This window comes from Phocoena sinus, chromosome 8 (genome assembly GCF_008692025.1).
Source record: "Phocoena sinus isolate mPhoSin1 chromosome 8, mPhoSin1.pri, whole genome shotgun sequence".
In the NCBI taxonomy this organism is placed as follows: Eukaryota; Metazoa; Chordata; class Mammalia; order Artiodactyla; family Phocoenidae; genus Phocoena; species Phocoena sinus.
The window spans coordinates 46,110,813-46,128,546 of NC_045770.1; the positions used below are offsets into that span (position 1 = coordinate 46,110,813).

A 17,734-nucleotide genomic window follows, 5' to 3' on the forward strand; every position below is an offset into this window, starting at 1 on the left:
AAAAAAAATAATTGATTTAATAGAGGTTAATGAGCCCAAAGCAAATTACAGATTTAAATGATAAAAGAAAACTGTTTATTTTCTTAGGTGTGATAATGGTATTGCAGTTATGGAAAAGATCTTTAATTAGAATTTATGCAAGCCATGTTTTAGTTTGACACATCAGAGAACCCTTCAATTTTTTAGTAAACAAAGACTAATGGGCATTTTTACTATATAATGTCAATCTTTATTTTTTATAGGCTTAAAAACCTAAATAATATAAAGATAAAGTTAAATTGTCCATCAAATATTGGGTTGGCCAAAAAGTTCGTTCAGTTTTAAGTAAAAATAAGACACAGTTTTCATTTTCACCAAGAACTGTATTGAACAACATATTCCCTAACCAAACAAACTTTTTGGCCAGCCCAATATTTGCAAGACTGAAAAATATATGTAGAAATATTTCTCCTCCCTGGACCATGATAAACAGTAAGCAAAAAAAAAAAAACACTCTAGTTGTGATGGTGGACAGTAAATCAGTTGTATTAAATATGTAGGTATGTAAAAGTTTACCTGCTTTTTCTCTCAATTAGAATGGCCACATAAGAAGCTGGCAAAGCAGCACCAAAGCCAGGACTCCATGAGTAGAATTTTCCAAGTATTTTCCTGAAATTGAAATTTGGAATGATTATATGAAATTTCTAGTTGGTCATTTCAGTTATTACACATAGAAGTTCCCCTTCTCAGTTCACCCTCTATCTAAATGTGCCACAGCACCTCAAATTCAGCATGTCCAAAACCAAACTCATTATCTTAGTCCCTTATCTCCATGAACCTGTTCTTTCTCCTCTCTTTTCCTAGGTTAATGATATCAACAACCACTTATCCACCTACGTGTGACACTTTGAGACATCCTTGGCTTCACCTTCTTCCGTGTCCCATACATGAAATCATCCCCTTAAATACTTCCATGTACAATTTATCTCTCAAATTCCTCTCCAACCTACTGCCCTTGCCTCATTTATGTCCCTCACCATCTCTTCTTCAGGCCACTACAATAGCAAACTAATAGGTATCTCTCCTTCCAAAAATTTAACCTGTTATATTCATTCAGACAGTCCCTGGATCCAACACTGTTCACTCTGCAAACCTTCTATGTTCTCAATTTCCTATCTACCAAACAGGAATAAATGTATTACCTATCTCACAGAGTTGTTATGATGGCTACATGAGATATTTCCCAGCACCGTCCATGACACATAGGAAGTACTCAGAAAATGTTAGTTATTATTACTATTGTTATCACTACTACTATTCTTTCATTATGGCTCTTTTTTTATGGAAGTATAGCTGATTTACAATGTGTTAGTTTCAGGTATATAGCAAAGAGATTCAGTTATATATATATTTTTTCTTTTCAGATTCTTTTCCCTAATAGGCTATTACAAAATATTGAGTATAGTTCACTGTGCTGCACAGTAGGTCCTTGTTTGTTATCCATTTTATATATAGTAGTGTGTGTATGTTAATCCAAACTCCTAATTTACCCCCTGCCCTTCCCCTTTGGTAACCATAAATTTGTTTTCTATGTCTATGGGTCTATTTCTGTTTTGTATATAGGTTCATTTGTACCATTTTTTTCAACTATTACTATTTTTTAACATATGATAGATATTCAAAAAATGTCTCTCCTTCTTTCCTTCTACAACCCTGGGTAAGTTTTTTCTTACATCACTTACTAAAGTATTTTACATTTTTTACTTATATGTGTATATAAAAATTTTCATTTCCTAGAATATATCCCTTGGGAGAAAGAATCTGCATAGTATCTCACAAATTATAAACGCCATTGGGTTGGGTTTTTAAAGAGAAAAAAAAAAAGAAATCTGGAGATATTAGGAAGACTCTTTTTCATTTCAAAGACAATTTGTTCCTAAGAAAGGGAGAAACAAAAAATTATAAGAAATTATCTGAACAAAGTTGGTCAACTGCTAAATGATGTATTACAGGAAAAAACATATGCTATGTACATACAGATAAGGATAAAATATCAGATGAAATTTTCTTTCTAGCTGAAGCTTAGCTTTAAAAAAATTAGAAAACCTACATATAACATGGGTATTTCTGCAATGGACATCAGAAACTTTCTGCCTAAGAAAACTGGAGGTGATTCTCCCTCCAACATAAAATACACAAAGGACTTAACAAGTTACTGAATATAAACAAAAAAGGAAAGTAAATGAGTGAGTCAGCTACAGGAGGAACACAGATGTTACCTTATTATAAGTATTTTATGTCTCCAAAACTTAACCAAAAGCTTCATAGAACATAAATATGCTGCAAGACCAATTTATTATTATTGCAATTTTTAAAACCTAATTATCGTATAACTCTATTTTTAGAGTTTTAACAAGTATTAGAAACTTTCCAGAGACTACGTGGTAAAGAGTTTCTTACACAGATTATTCAGGTCAATTTAAACGCATGACTTATTCAAGAGTATAAACTTTATAAATTACTAAAAGTTTATAAATATTAATGTTCTTAAGGCAAAAATCTATCGAAGACATTTGGAAATTATATTTTTTTTAAAGGATAAAATTATTATTCAATTTATTATTCCCTATATACAAAAAACTAGTTTGGTAAAACATTAAAAGCTTTCACTTTTAGACTGAGAATGATTCATAGCTCCCCATAATTCCCACTTCTAGTTAACACTGTACTGGAGATCTTAGCAAGTACAATAATGCAAGAAAAATAAATACAAGGTATAAGAATTCAGAAAGGAAGAAATATTGTTCTTATTATGAGCAATTTTTTTTTCATTATTAGTAATCAGTTTAATACACATGGGTGAATACACGTCAATCCCAATCTCCCAATTCATCACCCCACCACCCCCACTACCCCTGACGCTTTCCCCCTTTGCTGTCCATAAATTGTTCTCTACATCTGTGTCTCAATTTCTGCCCTGCAAACCGGTTCATCTGTACTATTTTTCTAGGTTCCACACATATGCGTTAATATACGATATTTGTTTTTCTCTTTCTGACTTACTTCACTCTGTATGACAGTCTCTAGATCCATCCATGTCTCAACAAATGACCCAATTTCATTCCTTTTTATGGCTGAGTAATATTCCATTGTATATATGTACCACATTTCCTTATCCATTCGTCTATCGATGGGCATTTAGGTTGCTTCCATGACCTGGCTATTGTAAATAGTGCTGCAATGAACATTGGCGTGCATGTGTCTTTTGGAATTATGGTTTGCTCTGAGTATATGCCCAGTAGTGGGATTACTGGGTCATATGGAAATTCTATTTTTAGTTTTTTAAGGAACCTCCATACTGTTCTCCATGGTGGCTGTTATCAATTTACATTCCCACCAACAGTGCAAGAGGGCTCCCTTTTCTCCACACCCTCTCCAGCATTGGTTGTTTGTAGATTTTCTGATGATGCCCATTCGAACTGGGGTGAGGTGATACCTCATTGTAGTTTTGATTTGCATTTCTCCAATAATTAGTGATGTTGAGCAGCTTTTCATGTGCTTCTTGGCCATCTGTATGTCTATTTTGGAGAAATGTCTACTTAGATCTTCTGCCTATTTTTGGATTGGGTTGATTTTTTTTAATATTGAGCTGCATGAGCTGTTTATATGTTTTGGAGATTAATCCTTTCTCCATTGATTCGTTTGCAAGTATTTTCTCCCATTCTGAGGGTTGTCTTTTTGTCTTCTTTATGGTTTCCTTTGCTGCGCAACAGCTTTGAAGTTTCATTAGGTCCCATTTGTTTATTTTTGTTTTTATTTCCATGACTCTAGGAGGCTGATCAAAAAAGATCTTGCTGTAATTTACATCAAAGAGTGTTCTTCCTATGTTTTCCTCTAAGACTTTTACAGTATCCGGTCTTACATTTAGGTCTTGAATCCATTTTGAGTTTATTTTGATGTATGGTGTTAGGGAGTGCTCTAATTTCATTCTTTTACATGTAGCTGTCCAGTTTTCCCAACACCACTTTTTGAAGAGACTGTCTTTTCTCCATTGTATATCCTTGCCTCCTTTGTCATAGATTAGTTGACCATAGGTGCATGTGTTTATCTCTGGGCTTTCTATCTTGTTCCGTTGATCTACATTTCTGTTTTTCTGCCAGTACCATATTGTCTTGATTACTGTAGCTTTGTAGTATACTCTGAAGTCAGGGAGTCTGATTCCTCTAGCTCCATTTTTTTCCCTCAAGACTGCTTTGGCTATTCAGGGTCTTTGATGTCTCCATACAAAATTTTTTTTTTCCCCATACAAATTTTAAGACTTTTTGTTCTAATTCTGTAAAAAAAATGCCATTGGTAATTTGATACGGATTGCACTGAATCTGTAGATTGCTTTGGGTAGTATAGTCATTTTCACGATATTGATTCTTCCAATCCAAGAACATGGTATATCTCTCCATCTGTTGGTATCATCTTTAATTTCTTTCATCAGTGTCTTATAGTTTTCTGCAAACAAGCCTTTGTCTATTTTGTCTCCCTAGGTAGGTTTCTTCCTAGGTATTTTACTCTTTTTGTTGCAATGGTAAATGGGAGTGTTCCCTTAATTTCTCTTTCAGATTTTTCATCATTAGTGTATAGGAATGCAAGAGATTTCTGTGCATTAATTTTGTATCCTGCAATTTTACCAAATTCATTGATTAGCTCTCGTAGTTTTCTGGTGGCATCTTTAGGATTCTCTGTGTATAGTATCATGTCATCTGCAAGCAGTGACAGTTTTACTTCTTCTTTTCCAATTTGTATTCCTTGTATTTCTTTTTCTTCTCTGATTGCCGTGGCTAGGACTTCCAAAACTATGTTGAATAATAGTGGTGAGAGTGGACATCCTTGTCTTGTTCCTGATCTTAGAGGAAATGCTTTCAGTTTTTCACCATTGAGAATGGTGCTTGCCATGGGTTTGTCATATATGGCCTTTATTATGTTGAGGTACGTTCCCTCTATGCCCACTTTCTGGAGAGTTTTTATCATAAATGGGTATTGAATTTTGTCAAAAGCTTTTTCTGCATCTATTGAGATGATCATATGGTTTTTATTCTTCAATTTGTTAATATGCTGTGTCACATTGATTGATTTGCATATATTGAAGAATCCTTGCATCCCTGGGATAAATCCCACTTGATCATGGTGTATGATCCTTTTAATGTGTTGTTGGATTCTGTTTGCTAGTATTTTGTTGAGGATATTTGCATCTATATTCATCAGTGATATTGGGCTGTAATTTTCTTTTCGGTAATATCTTTGTCTGGTTTTGGTATCAGGGTGATGGTGACCTCATAGAATGAGTTTGGGAGTGTTCCTTCCTCTGCAATTTTTTGGAAGAGTCTGAGAAGGATGGGTGTTAGCTCTTCTCTAAATGTTTGATAGAATTCACCTGTGAAGCAATCTGGTCCTGGACTTTTGTTTTGTGAAAGATTTTTAATCACAGTTTCAATTTCAGTGCTTGTGATTGGTTTATTCATATTTTCTATTTCTTCCTGATTCAGTCTTGGCAGGTTGTGCCTTTCTAAGAATTTGTCCATTTCTTCCAGGTTGTCCATTATATCAACATACAGTTGCTTGTAGTAGTGTCTTAGGATGCTTTGTATTTCTGCAGTGTCTGTTGTAACTTCTCCTTTTCCATTTCCAATTTTATTGATTTGAGTCCTCTCCCTCTTTTTCTTGATGAGTCTGGCTAATGGTTTATTAATTTTGTTTATCTTCTCAAAGAATCAGCTTTTAGTTTTATTGATCTTTGCTATTGTTTTCTTTGTTTCTATTTCATTTATTTCTGCTCTGATCTTTATGATTTCTTTCCTTCTGCTAACGTTGAGTTTTGTTTGTTCTTCTTTCTCTAGTTCCTTTAGGTGTAAGGTTAGATTCTTTATTTGAGATGTTTCTTGTTTCTTCAGGTAGGCTTGTATAGCTATAAACTTCCCTCTTAGAACTGCTTTTGTTGCATCTCATAGGTTTTGGATCATCGTGTTTTCATTGTCATTTGTCTCTAGGTATTTTCTGATTTCCTCTTTGATTTCTTCAGTGATCTCTTAGTTATTTAGTAACGTATTGTTTAGCCTCCACATGTTTGTGTTTTTGCATTTTTTTCCTTGTAATTCATTTCTAATCTCATAGTGTTGTGGTCAGAAAAGATGCTTGCTATGATTTCAATTTTCATAAATTTACTGAGGCTGGATTTGTGACCCAAGATGTGATCTATCCTGGAGAATGTTCCGTGTGCACTTGAGAAGAAAGTGTAATCTGCTGTTTCTGGATGGAATGTCCTATAAATATCAATTAAACCTTTCTGGTCTATTGTGCCTTTTAAAGCTTCTCTTTCCTTATTTATTTTCATTTTGGATTACCTGTCCATTGGTGTACGTGAGGTGTTAAAGTCCTCCACTATTATTGTGTTACTGTCGATTTCCTCTTTTAGAGCTGTTAGTAGTTGCCTTATGTATTGAGGTGCTCTTATGTTGGGTGCATATTTATTTATAATTGTTGTATCTTCTTCTTGGATTGATCCCTTGACCATTATGTAGTGTCCTTCCTTGTCGCTTGTAACATTCTTTATTTTAAAGTCTATTTCATCTGATATGAGTATTGCTATTCTAGCTTTCTTTTGATTTCCATTTGCATGGAATATCCTTTTCCATCCCCTCACTTTCAGTCTGTAGGTGTCCCTAGGTCTGATGTGGGTCTCTTGTAGACAGCATATATATGGGTCTTCTTTTTGTATCTATTCAGTGAGCCTGTGTATTTTGGTTAGAGCATTTAATCCATTCATGTTTAAGGTAATTATCGGTATGTATGTTCCTATGACCATTTTCTTAATTGTTTTGTGTTTGTTTTTGTAGGTCCTTTTCTTCTCTTGTGTTTTCCACTTAGAGAAGTTCCTTTAGCATTTGTTGTAGAGCTGTTTTGGTGGTGCTGAGTTCTCTTAGCTATTGCTTTTCTGTAAAGCTTTTGATTTCTCCATCGAATCTGAATGAGATCCCTGCTGGGTAGAGTAATATTCGTTGTAGGTTCTTCCCTTTCATCACTTAATCATGCCACTCCCTTCTGGCTTGTAGAGTTTCTGCTAAGAAAACAGCTGTTAACCTTATGGGAGTTCCCTTGTATGTTATTTGTCGTTTTTCCCTTGCTACTTTCAATAATTTTTCTTTGTCTTTAATTTTTGTCAGTTTGATTACTATGTGTCTCGGCATGTATTGGACTCTCTGCACTTCGTGGACTTGGGTGGCTATTTCCTTTCCCATGTTATGGAAGTTTTCGATTATAATCTCTTCAAATATTTTCTCTGGTCCTTTCTCTCTCTCTTCTCCTTCTGGGACCCCTATAATGCGAATGTTGTTGCATTTAATCTTGTCCCAGAGGTCTCTTAGGCTGTCTTCATTTCTTTTCATTCTTTTTTCTTTATTCTGTTCCACGGCAGTGAATTCCACCTTTCTGTCTTCCAGGTCACTTATCCATTCTCTGCCTCCGTTATTCTGCTACTGATTCCTTCTAGTGTAGTTTTCATTTCAGTTATTGTATTGTTCATCTCTGTTTATTTGTTCTTTAATTCTTCTAAGTCTTTGTTAAACATTATTTGCATCTTCTCAATCTTTACCTCCATTCTTTTTCCAAGGTCCTGGATCATCTTCACTATCATTATTCTGAATTCTTTTTCTGGAAGGTTGCCTATCTCCACTCCATTTAGTTGTTTTTCTGGGGTTTTATTTTGTTTCTTCATCTGGTTCATAGTCCTCTGCCTTTTCATTTTGTCTATCTTTCTGTGAATGTGGTTTTTCTTCCACAGGCTGCAGGATTGTAGTTCTTCTTGCTTCTGCTGTCTGCCCTCTGGTGGATGAGGCTATTTAAGAGGCTTGTGCAAGTTTCCTGATGGGAGGGACTGGTGGTGGGTAGAGCCGACCTTTGCTCTGGTGGGCAGAGCTCAGTAAAACTTTAATCCATTTGACTGCTGATGGGTGGGGCTGGGTACCCTCCATGTTGGTTGTTTGGCCTGAGGCAACCAAACACTGGAGCCTACCTGGGCTCTTTGGTGGGGCTAATGGCAGACTCTGGGAGGGCTCACACCAAGGAGTACTTCCCAGAACTTCCACTGCCAGTGTCCTTGTCCCCACAGTGAGACACATCTACTGCCTGCCTCTGCCAGAGACCCTCCAACACTAGCAGGTAGGTCTGATTCAGTCTCCTATGGGGTCACTGCTCCTTCCCCTGGGTCCCAATGAGCACACTACTTTGTGTGTGCCCTCCAAGAGTGGAGTCTGTTTCCCCCAGTCCTGTCGAAGTCCTGCAATCAAATCCCACTAGCCTTCAAAGTTTGATTCTCTAGGAATTCCTCCTCCTGTTGCCAGACTCCAAGGTTGGGAAGGCTGACATGGGGCTCAGAACCTTCACGCCAGTGGGTGGACTTCTGTGGTATAAGGGTTCTCCAGTCTGTGAGTAACCCACCCAGCAGTTATGGGATTTGATTTTACTGTGACTGCACCCCTCCTCCCATCTCACTGTGGCTTCTCCTTTGTCTTTGGATGTGGGGTATCTTTTTTGGTGAGTTCCAGTGTCTTCCTGTCAATGACTGTCCTGCAGCTAGTTGTGATTCTGGTGTTCTCACATGCAGAAATTATATTTCTAATTGCAGTTAAAATAAACCTGCAGAATTATTTTGGGTAATACTAACTGGGTAACATTAATAGTAATATAATGTGAAGTTAGTATTTTAACTTGACAAATTAAATAAACTAGTTTGGGTTTCAACAATGTGTGGGGGAGAAGATAAAAAGTAAATATCTAATAAACATGCTAAGTATATCATAACACTAAAAACTGAATTCTAACTGCATGTATATTGTATGAAGCATGTGACACAGATAATGCACTGCATCAGGACCAAAAGTTTCATCAGTAGGATATGCCAGAAATTTTACAGATAAACACGAGCATTTTATAGTCCTTTTGAAGTCCATTCACTGCATACAGACCTAAGCAATATCATGGACATTTGCTTTGAATTCCTAATCTATGAAACTGAAAAGTTAAGAAATTCTCATTAACAAGTCAGTAAATATAGTGGGCCTCAGAAAATGTATGATACATTAAAGCACTTTTGCTATATAATCACAGCAACAATTTGAAGTTTATATTACATTTTTAGGCCAAGAGGCCCACAACTCCTGGTTTTACAAGCATTCTTTGAAATAAATAAATGTCATTTCACAGAGAGAAAAAAATACACAAGCAGTGACCTGCACAACATTTATATAAACATCTGTTTGTTTCAGTTTCAACAAAGGAATTTGTATTAACCACCAGTTGTGATTATGTGTACCAACCTTAAAATGCAAAAGAAAGCCATAAACAAGGCCCCATTAGCAGTCAGAAATGAAGCAGATTGTAGGATCTCAGGGAGCAGTTTGTGTAAATAATAATCTAATTTTCGTTTCCGGAGAATTGCTGCAATCTGGAAAAAAAGAATTAAAAAAGGCTCTTTTGTTTAATATAACCAACTTTTCCCACTTAAGTTAGTTCTTATGTGGAAGATAATTGAAATAACAGCATGTATTTAAAAATTAAAGTAAAAACTCTAGTATTTTACTGGCTCCTCTATGAAAATTCAATTTCTGGGACAGAAGACACTTTAATTTATTGAAAGTGTAATGGGTAAAATAAACACCTAGAAATTACAACATGGATCATATGATAAATAACCTCCAAACATTGAGATAAATATTTATAATGCCTTAAAAAGTTTTAAACTGGGGCTTCCCTGGTGGCACAGTGGTTAAGAATCTGCCTGCCAATGCAGGGTACACGGGTTCGAGCCCTGGTCCGGGAAGATCCCACATGCCGCGGAGCAACTAAGCCCGTGCGCCACAACTACTGAGCCTGCACTCTAGAGCCCATGAGCCACAACTACTGAGCCCATGTGCCACAACTACTGAAGCCCATGTGCCACAACTACTGAGGCCCACATGCCTGGAGCCCATGCTCCGCAACAAGAGAAGCCACCACAGTGCAAAGCCCGCACATGGCAAGGAAGAGTAGCCCCCACTCGCAGCAACTAGAGAAAGCCCATGCGCAGCAACAAAGACGCAACGCAGCCAAAAATAAATAAATAAAAATTTTACAAAAAGTTTTATACTGAAAAATAAAATATATGTTTAAATGGAAAAACTAAAGTCCAATCAAATAGAAATTGAATGCTAAAACAAAACTACATTACAGATACTATCAGCCTGGATATTAGAAAATTTCAATGACAAAAACCAGAGAAATTCATTCATTCAGTTTCACTGAGAAGGGGATATGAGCTAGATTAGGAAGAACAGTATAATTCTCACAGGTGACCAGGAAGAAATGCTTTTCTATCATGATGAAACAATATATCAAAGGAACAAAAGTTAAGGGGGCAGAATTAGGGAATGAGGGAGGGAATGTAAGAAATGGTAAGACTGACTTGAGAAAAGGAAGACCAGAGAACTCTGCATTCACTTTTCACCATTCTAGACATAACAGCTTCCCTGTGGTCAGGGATCAACAAATCTAATGGCCTCTTCTCAGTTCTTTTCTTACTCTACCACCTTAGAAGCCTCTGATAATTTCCTACTTCATTCAGTTAAACAAGCTGTTATTAAGAACTATGCCATACACAGGAAAAACAACAATGAATAAGATCTAATCCTTGCCTTCAAGGAACATAAAAACTTGATAGGGAAATAGATATATAAACAATAAACTACAATAAGGCAGTGTGGTAAATGCTATACTAGAAGAAGGAAAAACTGCTACAGAAATACATATTAGGGAATAACCAAAAAGGAGATGGGCCTGGACAGGTAATAATGCCCAGAAGTTGGATCTTGACAAATAGGTAAAACTTTCACAAAAGAGAAGTTTCTATGGTTTCTGTGACTTCATTGTTTTCATTCTCCCATGATATCTTTAAGTGCTATTCCTTTGTTAGCATTTCTTCCTCAGATCTCTACTCATTCTATACACAATCTCTCCCACAGCATCATCTATCATGTCAAAGTAGGAATTCCAATATAACCCCTTCTATTTTTTTTTTCATATTTGGCTGCATTGGGTCTTCCTTGTTGCACACAGGCTTTCGCTAGGTGCAGCGAGCGGGGGCTACTCTTTGTGTGGTACGCAGGCTTCTCGTTACTGTGACTTCTAGTTGCGGAGCACAGGCTCTACGTGCACAGCCTTCAGTAGTTGCAGCACGTGGGCTCAGCAGTTGCGGCACATGGGCCCTAGAGTACACAGGCTTCGGTAGTTGTGGGCTCAGTAGTTGTTGCTCACGGGCTCTAGAGCACAGGCTCGGTAGCTGTGGCACACAGGCTTAGCTGCTCCAGGCATGTGGCATCTTCCCAGGCCAGGGATCAAACCCATGTCCCCTGGATTGGCAGGCAGATTCTTAACCACTGCACCACCAGGGAAGTCCCTCCCATAAATTCTTAATGCATACTTCAAATGTCTATTGGACATGTCAATAAAGACATAGCACAGACATCAAAAAAAAAGAATGTCCAAAGTAGAACTTATTATACTTCCCCAAAATGCTTTTATTTCTGATTTTCTAACCTCAAGTAATAATACCACATCCACCCAATTACTTAGAAACAAAATGTTGGTGTCATTTTCAATTACTCCCTGGATCCTCAATCATCTCCTCAGTTCTAATGGTCTCCTAGTATCTTCAGGTTTTAGAATGTAATGTCTCTTTCATTTTAGACTCAACAATGGGCAGAATATGGTACTCTGTTATATATTCAAGTAGTTACAGAAAAAAAATCTCCTCTGTTCCTGGAAAGGAAAAAAAAACTGTCCCTATTTGCAGGTAACCTGATTGTCTACACAGAAATTCCCAAGCAAGTTACATAGAGACACACACACACCTCCTAGAACTCATAATGCAGTTTAGCAAAGGCAAAGGATATAAGATAAACATACAAAAGTTATTTGTATTTCTATATAAAAAAAATGAATACATGGACACCAAAATTAAAAATACAATAGAATTTATAACTCCTCAAAAAAACAAATACTTAGGGAGAAATCTACAACACTTGTATATGACTTATATACTGAAAGACACACAATGATGATGGAAGAAATCAAAGAACAGATTAATAAATGTTCATAGATAGGAAGACTCAATATGGTAAAGATGTCAATTTTCCCCCAAAGCTTTTTAAAATACAGGTTTAACACAATTTCTATTACGATTCCAGAAAAGGTTTTGTAGATGTAGACAAGATTATACTGAAATTTATATAGAAAAGCAAAGGAACTATAAAAGCTAAAACAACTTTGAAAAAGTGAAAAGAATGGGAGGAATGAGTCTACCCAATTTCAAGACTTATTATATAGCTACAGCAATCAGGTTTTGTGATATTGGCAAAAGGATAGACAAATAGATTAATGAAATAGAATAGAGAACCTAGATATAGATCAACACAAATATATCCAACTGATTTTTGACAAGGTGCAATGGCAATTCCATAGAGGAAAAATAGCTATTTCAACAAATGGTGCTGGAGCAAATAGATATCCACAGGCAAAAAAAAAAAAAAATTAACCTCAGCCAAAGTCTCACAGTTTATACACACTTTATACAAAAATTAATTCAAAATGTATCAGAGACATAAATCTAAAACATAAAACTACAAAACTTTTAGGGGAAAAAAAATCAGGGAAAATCTTAGGGATCTAAGGCTAGGCAAAAGCACAATTCATAAAAGGAAAAATTATAAATTACACTTCAGAATTAAAACTTTTTCTCTGTGAAAGACCTGTTAGGAATAAAAACCCTAGCTACAGAATGGGAAAAAATACTTGTAAACTACACAGTCAGCAAATGACTAGTATCTAGAATGAAGGAAATCTCAAAACTCAACAGTAAAAAAATGAACAATCCAATTAGAAAATACAAATGAAATGAACAGATATTTCACCGAAGAGAATATGCAAATGGAAGATAAGCATATTAGCCATTAAGGAAAAGCAAATTAGAACCACAATGAGCTATCACCACAGAACTGTCAGAATGATTAAATTTAAAAATACTGGAAACACCAAATGCTGACAAGGATACGGAGAAACTGGATCTCTCGTGCATTTGTTGGGGGAAATGTGAAATGGCAAAAGCATTCTGAAAAAGTTTGACAGTTTCTATAAAAACTAAACAAGCAACTATCATATGCCCCAGCAATTGCAGTCCCGAATGTTTATCCTAGAAAAATGAAAACATATGTTCACCCAAAATTTGTGCACAAATGTTTATAGCAGCTTTGTTTGTAATAGTCAATAAATGGAAATAACTCCTATGTCCTTTAAGAGATGAATGGTTTAAAAAACCGAGGTGTATCCATACCATGGAATACCATTTAGCAATAAACAGGAACAAGCTAGTGATACATGATACAATACTGATGAATTTCCAGAGAATTATGCTGAATGAAAAAAGCCAATCCCAAAAGACTACATACTATACTATTCCATTTACATAACACATAAAATGACAAATTTATAGAAATAAAGAATAAATGAATGGTGACCAGGGGTTAAGAGGAGGTGGGTAGGTGGGAGGGGTGGTATTGCTATAAAAGGGCACAAGGGATCCTTGTGTTGATGGAAATGTCCTGTATATTGACTATATCAATGGCAATTATTTTGGTTGTGATATTTTACTATCATTTAGCAGGATGATACCACTGGGAGAAACCAGATAAAGAGCACAGGGAATCTATTATTTCTTACAACTGCATAAGAATCTACAATTATCTCAAAATTAAAAGTTCAATTTAGGGCTTCCCTGGTGGCGCGGTGGTTGGGAGTCTGCCTGCCGATGCAGGGGACACGGGTTCGTGCCCCGGTCTGGGAGGATCCCACATGCCGCGGAGGGGCTGGGCCCGTGAGCCATGGCCGCTGAGCCTGTGCGTCCGGAGCCTGTGCTCCGCAATGGGAGAGGCCACAGCAGTGAGAGGCCCGCATACTGCAAAAAAAAAAAAAAAAAAAAAAAAAAAAAAAGTTCAATTTAAAAAAAAAAGCAGTCATCAACATAGCCAATGGGCATATGAAATATGCTTACCATCACTAGTATTCAGAAAACTGCACAATAAAATATCACTCACACACACACCAGAATGTCTAAAACAAGGAGAAATGACAATGCAAAGCACTGTCAGGAATGAAGTAACTAGAACTTCACACATTGCTGGTGGGAATGTAAAACTGCATACTTACTTCAGAAAACTGTTATTATCTAATGAAACTAAATGTACACTTATCCTACGATCCAGCAGTTTCACTCCTAGGTATATATCCAAGAGAAATAACTGCTTATTTCCATCAAAAGTCATATTCATAACACTATCTGTAATTACAAATACTGCAAAACACCTAAATGTCCATTAACAGTAAGGTAGATAAATTGTACATATTTGCAATATTGGTAAATCATACTGTACAGTCTACTGTAAGAAACAGGGAAAATCTGACACAACACATGGGAAGTAACCTAAGACCTTATTAACACTGTGCTGTAACCCAGAGCTTCCAACCAGGGTTTACAAGTGGCCAAAAGACTGATCCTCTCAACAGTCTGGGTAGCCAGGCCAGGACTAGAGTAACAGAGCAAGGTGATAATCATCTCTGTTTTCCCTAGAGTGCCACACAATTATTATCATTTTCTATGTACATCACAGCATGCTATAGTGTGAAAAAAGATTAGAAGCACTGATCTAACCAAATAACATAAAAGTAACTGTACTAGCCATGTAGGAATTGTAAGGGCACATGAACACACGTATAAAATCATTACCAGACATCATCCAACAACTTCACAAACATCATATTGTATAGCAAAAAATGCTGCAGTGTTCATATGCTTTTTCCATGTCAATAAATTCCATATGAATTTTCCAAATATGCATACATTTAGCTCAACAACAAAGTATATAATAATACTATGATAAAAATATATATTTGTATTTATTTATTTATATTCATATAGCTTTTGAAGACAATATAATGACCAGGAAAAAAATGAATCAAAATACTTAAAGTGATAAGACAGACTACAAAACAATATTTTCTAATGAACATATGGAACAAACACTAGAACATTATGAACTGGTTATCTTGGTAATAGATTATTTTAATCTTCTTTTTGCTTTTGGGTATTTTCTAGACATTCTGCAACAAACATGTTACATTTATAAAACTGGTAGAAGGGGAATAAGTATGAGAAAGTGTGGATTAATTATTATAGAAAAAGATCTGAATAGAGAATAGAAATAATCAGCATGATAAAGTATAAAATAATCAGGAGATATGATTTTTACTCTTAGTTCTACAACAATTTATATGAATGCTACTTATTTCAATGCTGTTTAGATTTCATCTTCCTCATTTATTAGATAAAGAGGTTGACTTAAATGACACAGGTGACATCAGTAGGATGGCAGAATAGCAGTTTCCAGCACTCATCCCCTTGCAGAAACATCAATTTGAACAAATACTCATGCACAAAAATACCTTCACAAGAGCTAAGGATTCCAGGTGAGAGATTAAAGCACCCAGGTGGAGTGGAGAAATAAGAAAAGATGCATTTAAGAGGGTATGAAAAATAATCACATATTACCCACATCACCCAACCTCCAACCCCAGGCAACTCAGCATGCAGAGAGACACCCACCCAAAGAAGGAAGAAGAGTGAAGTGAGCGCCCAACTTCACCACAAACCCCAGCTCCAGGCCTGCCAAGTAAAAGCAGGCATCAGGCCAGGCCACACAGATCCAGGATTCAGAAGTACCCCCATGGACTCAGACTCCAGGCCTATCCCAGTGCCATGCCAAACCCCAAGAAACCAGGCTCCAGGCTTACCCCATGGATCCGTTTCAAGCCCCAAACTGAAGCCCCAAACACCAGGCCTGCCCAGGTAGACCCAAGTATAAGGTGCACACCAGTGAACTCAGGCTTCAAGTCCACCCCCAGGGACCAGAGTAGCCCACCTGAAAACTCCAGCAGCAGACCCATCCACAGACTCCACCAAATGGCTTTCATTGGCTTTCACTGCAGAAGCCCAAGTGTAAAGACTGGAAGAGGTGCCTACTTCTTCAAATGAACAAGCACCAAAACAAGGCCACAGAAACACGAATGTTCAGGAAAACATGATACCAACAAAGGAACAAAATAAAACACGAGTAACCAACCCTAAAGAAATGGAGATCAATGAACTGCCAGACAAAGAATTCAAAATACTTGTCTTCAAGAACTGCAGTGAGCTGTAAGAGAACACAGATAGACAACTAAAACACAATCAGGAAAACAGGGGCTTCCCTGGTGGTGCAGTGGTTGAGAGTCCGCCTGTCGATGCAGGGGACGTGGGTTCGTGCCCCGGTCCGGGAAGATCCCACATGCTGTGGAGCGTCTGGGCCCGTGAGCCATGGCTGCTGAGCCTGCGCGTCCGGAGCCTGTGCTCTGCAACGGGAGAGGCCACAACAGTGAGAGGCCCGCGTACCACAAAAAAAAAAAAAAAAATCAGGAAAACAATACATGACCAAAATGAGAAGTTAAACAAAGAGATAGAAGGAAGGAAGAAAGGAAGGGAGGAAGGGAGGAAGGAAGGAAGGGAGGGAGGGATGCATGAATTCTGGAGCTAAAGAGCACAATGACTAGACTTGATCAAGCCAAAGAAAAAAAATCAGTGAGCTCAAGACAGGTCATTTGAAATTACCCAGGCAAAAGAACAAAAAGAAAAAATATTGAAAGAAAATGAAGAAAGCCTATGGAAATTATGGGATACCATCAAAAGAAATAACATACGCATTGAGGGAGTCCCAGAACAAGTAAAGAAAAAGGAGCAGAAAGATTATTTAAAGAAATAATGACTGAAAACTTCTTGTATCTGGAGAGGAAAATGGACATCCAGATCCATGAAGCCCAAAGAATCCCAAACAAATTAATTATAAAGAGATCTATTTCTTCTTTTTCTATTTCTTCTTTTTCTATTTCATTAATTTTGAGAGGATGAATGTTCACTAAGCCCATTGTGGTAATCATTTCATGATGTATGTAAGTCAATCCATTATGCTATACATATTAAATTTACACAGTGCTGGATGTCAATTATTATCTCAATAAAACAGAAAGAAAAAAGAGAGATCTTCACCTAGACACATTATAATCAAATTCTCAAAAATCAAAGACAAAAAGAGAATTTTGAAAGCAGTAAGAGGAAAGAAAACTTGTCACATACAAAAGAACCCTCATGGTGGGGGCGATAAATTGGGAGATTGGGATTGACATATATACACTATTGATACTATGTATAAAATATATAACTAATGAGAACCTACTTTATAGCACAGGGAACTCTACTCAGTGCTCTGTAGTGACCTAAATGGGAATGAAATCCAAAAAAGAGGGGATATATGTATACATATAGCTGATTCACTTTGCTGTACAGTAGAAACGAACACAACATTGTAAAGCAGCTATACTCCAATAAAAAATTTTTTTTAAAAGTAAAATATTAGTAAATAGAATTTAGCAACACATAAGGAGAATTATATACCATGGCCAAGTGGGCTTTATTCCAGGAATGCAAGGCTGGTTCAATTTATAAAAATCAATCAATGCAGTTCACTATATTAAAAGGCTAAAAAGAAAAATCACATGGTTATATAAATCAATATAAAAGCATCTGACCAAATTC

At 36.6% G+C, this 17,734-nt stretch overlaps 1 protein-coding gene across 1 annotated transcript in view; it reads right to left on the reverse strand.

Annotated features, from left to right (window-relative positions):
* Positions 1 to 17,734, reverse strand: part of TMEM135 (transmembrane protein 135) — a 249,545-nt gene that overhangs the window by 204,108 nt on the left and 27,703 nt on the right. Inside the window, exons 2-3 of the mRNA XM_032640541.1 lie at positions 9,342 to 9,469; positions 556 to 648 (exon numbers count right to left, since the gene is read on the reverse strand). Of these exons, the coding sequence (XP_032496432.1) occupies positions 556 to 648; positions 9,342 to 9,469 (221 nt within the window). The remainder of the gene's footprint in view (positions 1 to 555; positions 649 to 9,341; positions 9,470 to 17,734) is intronic.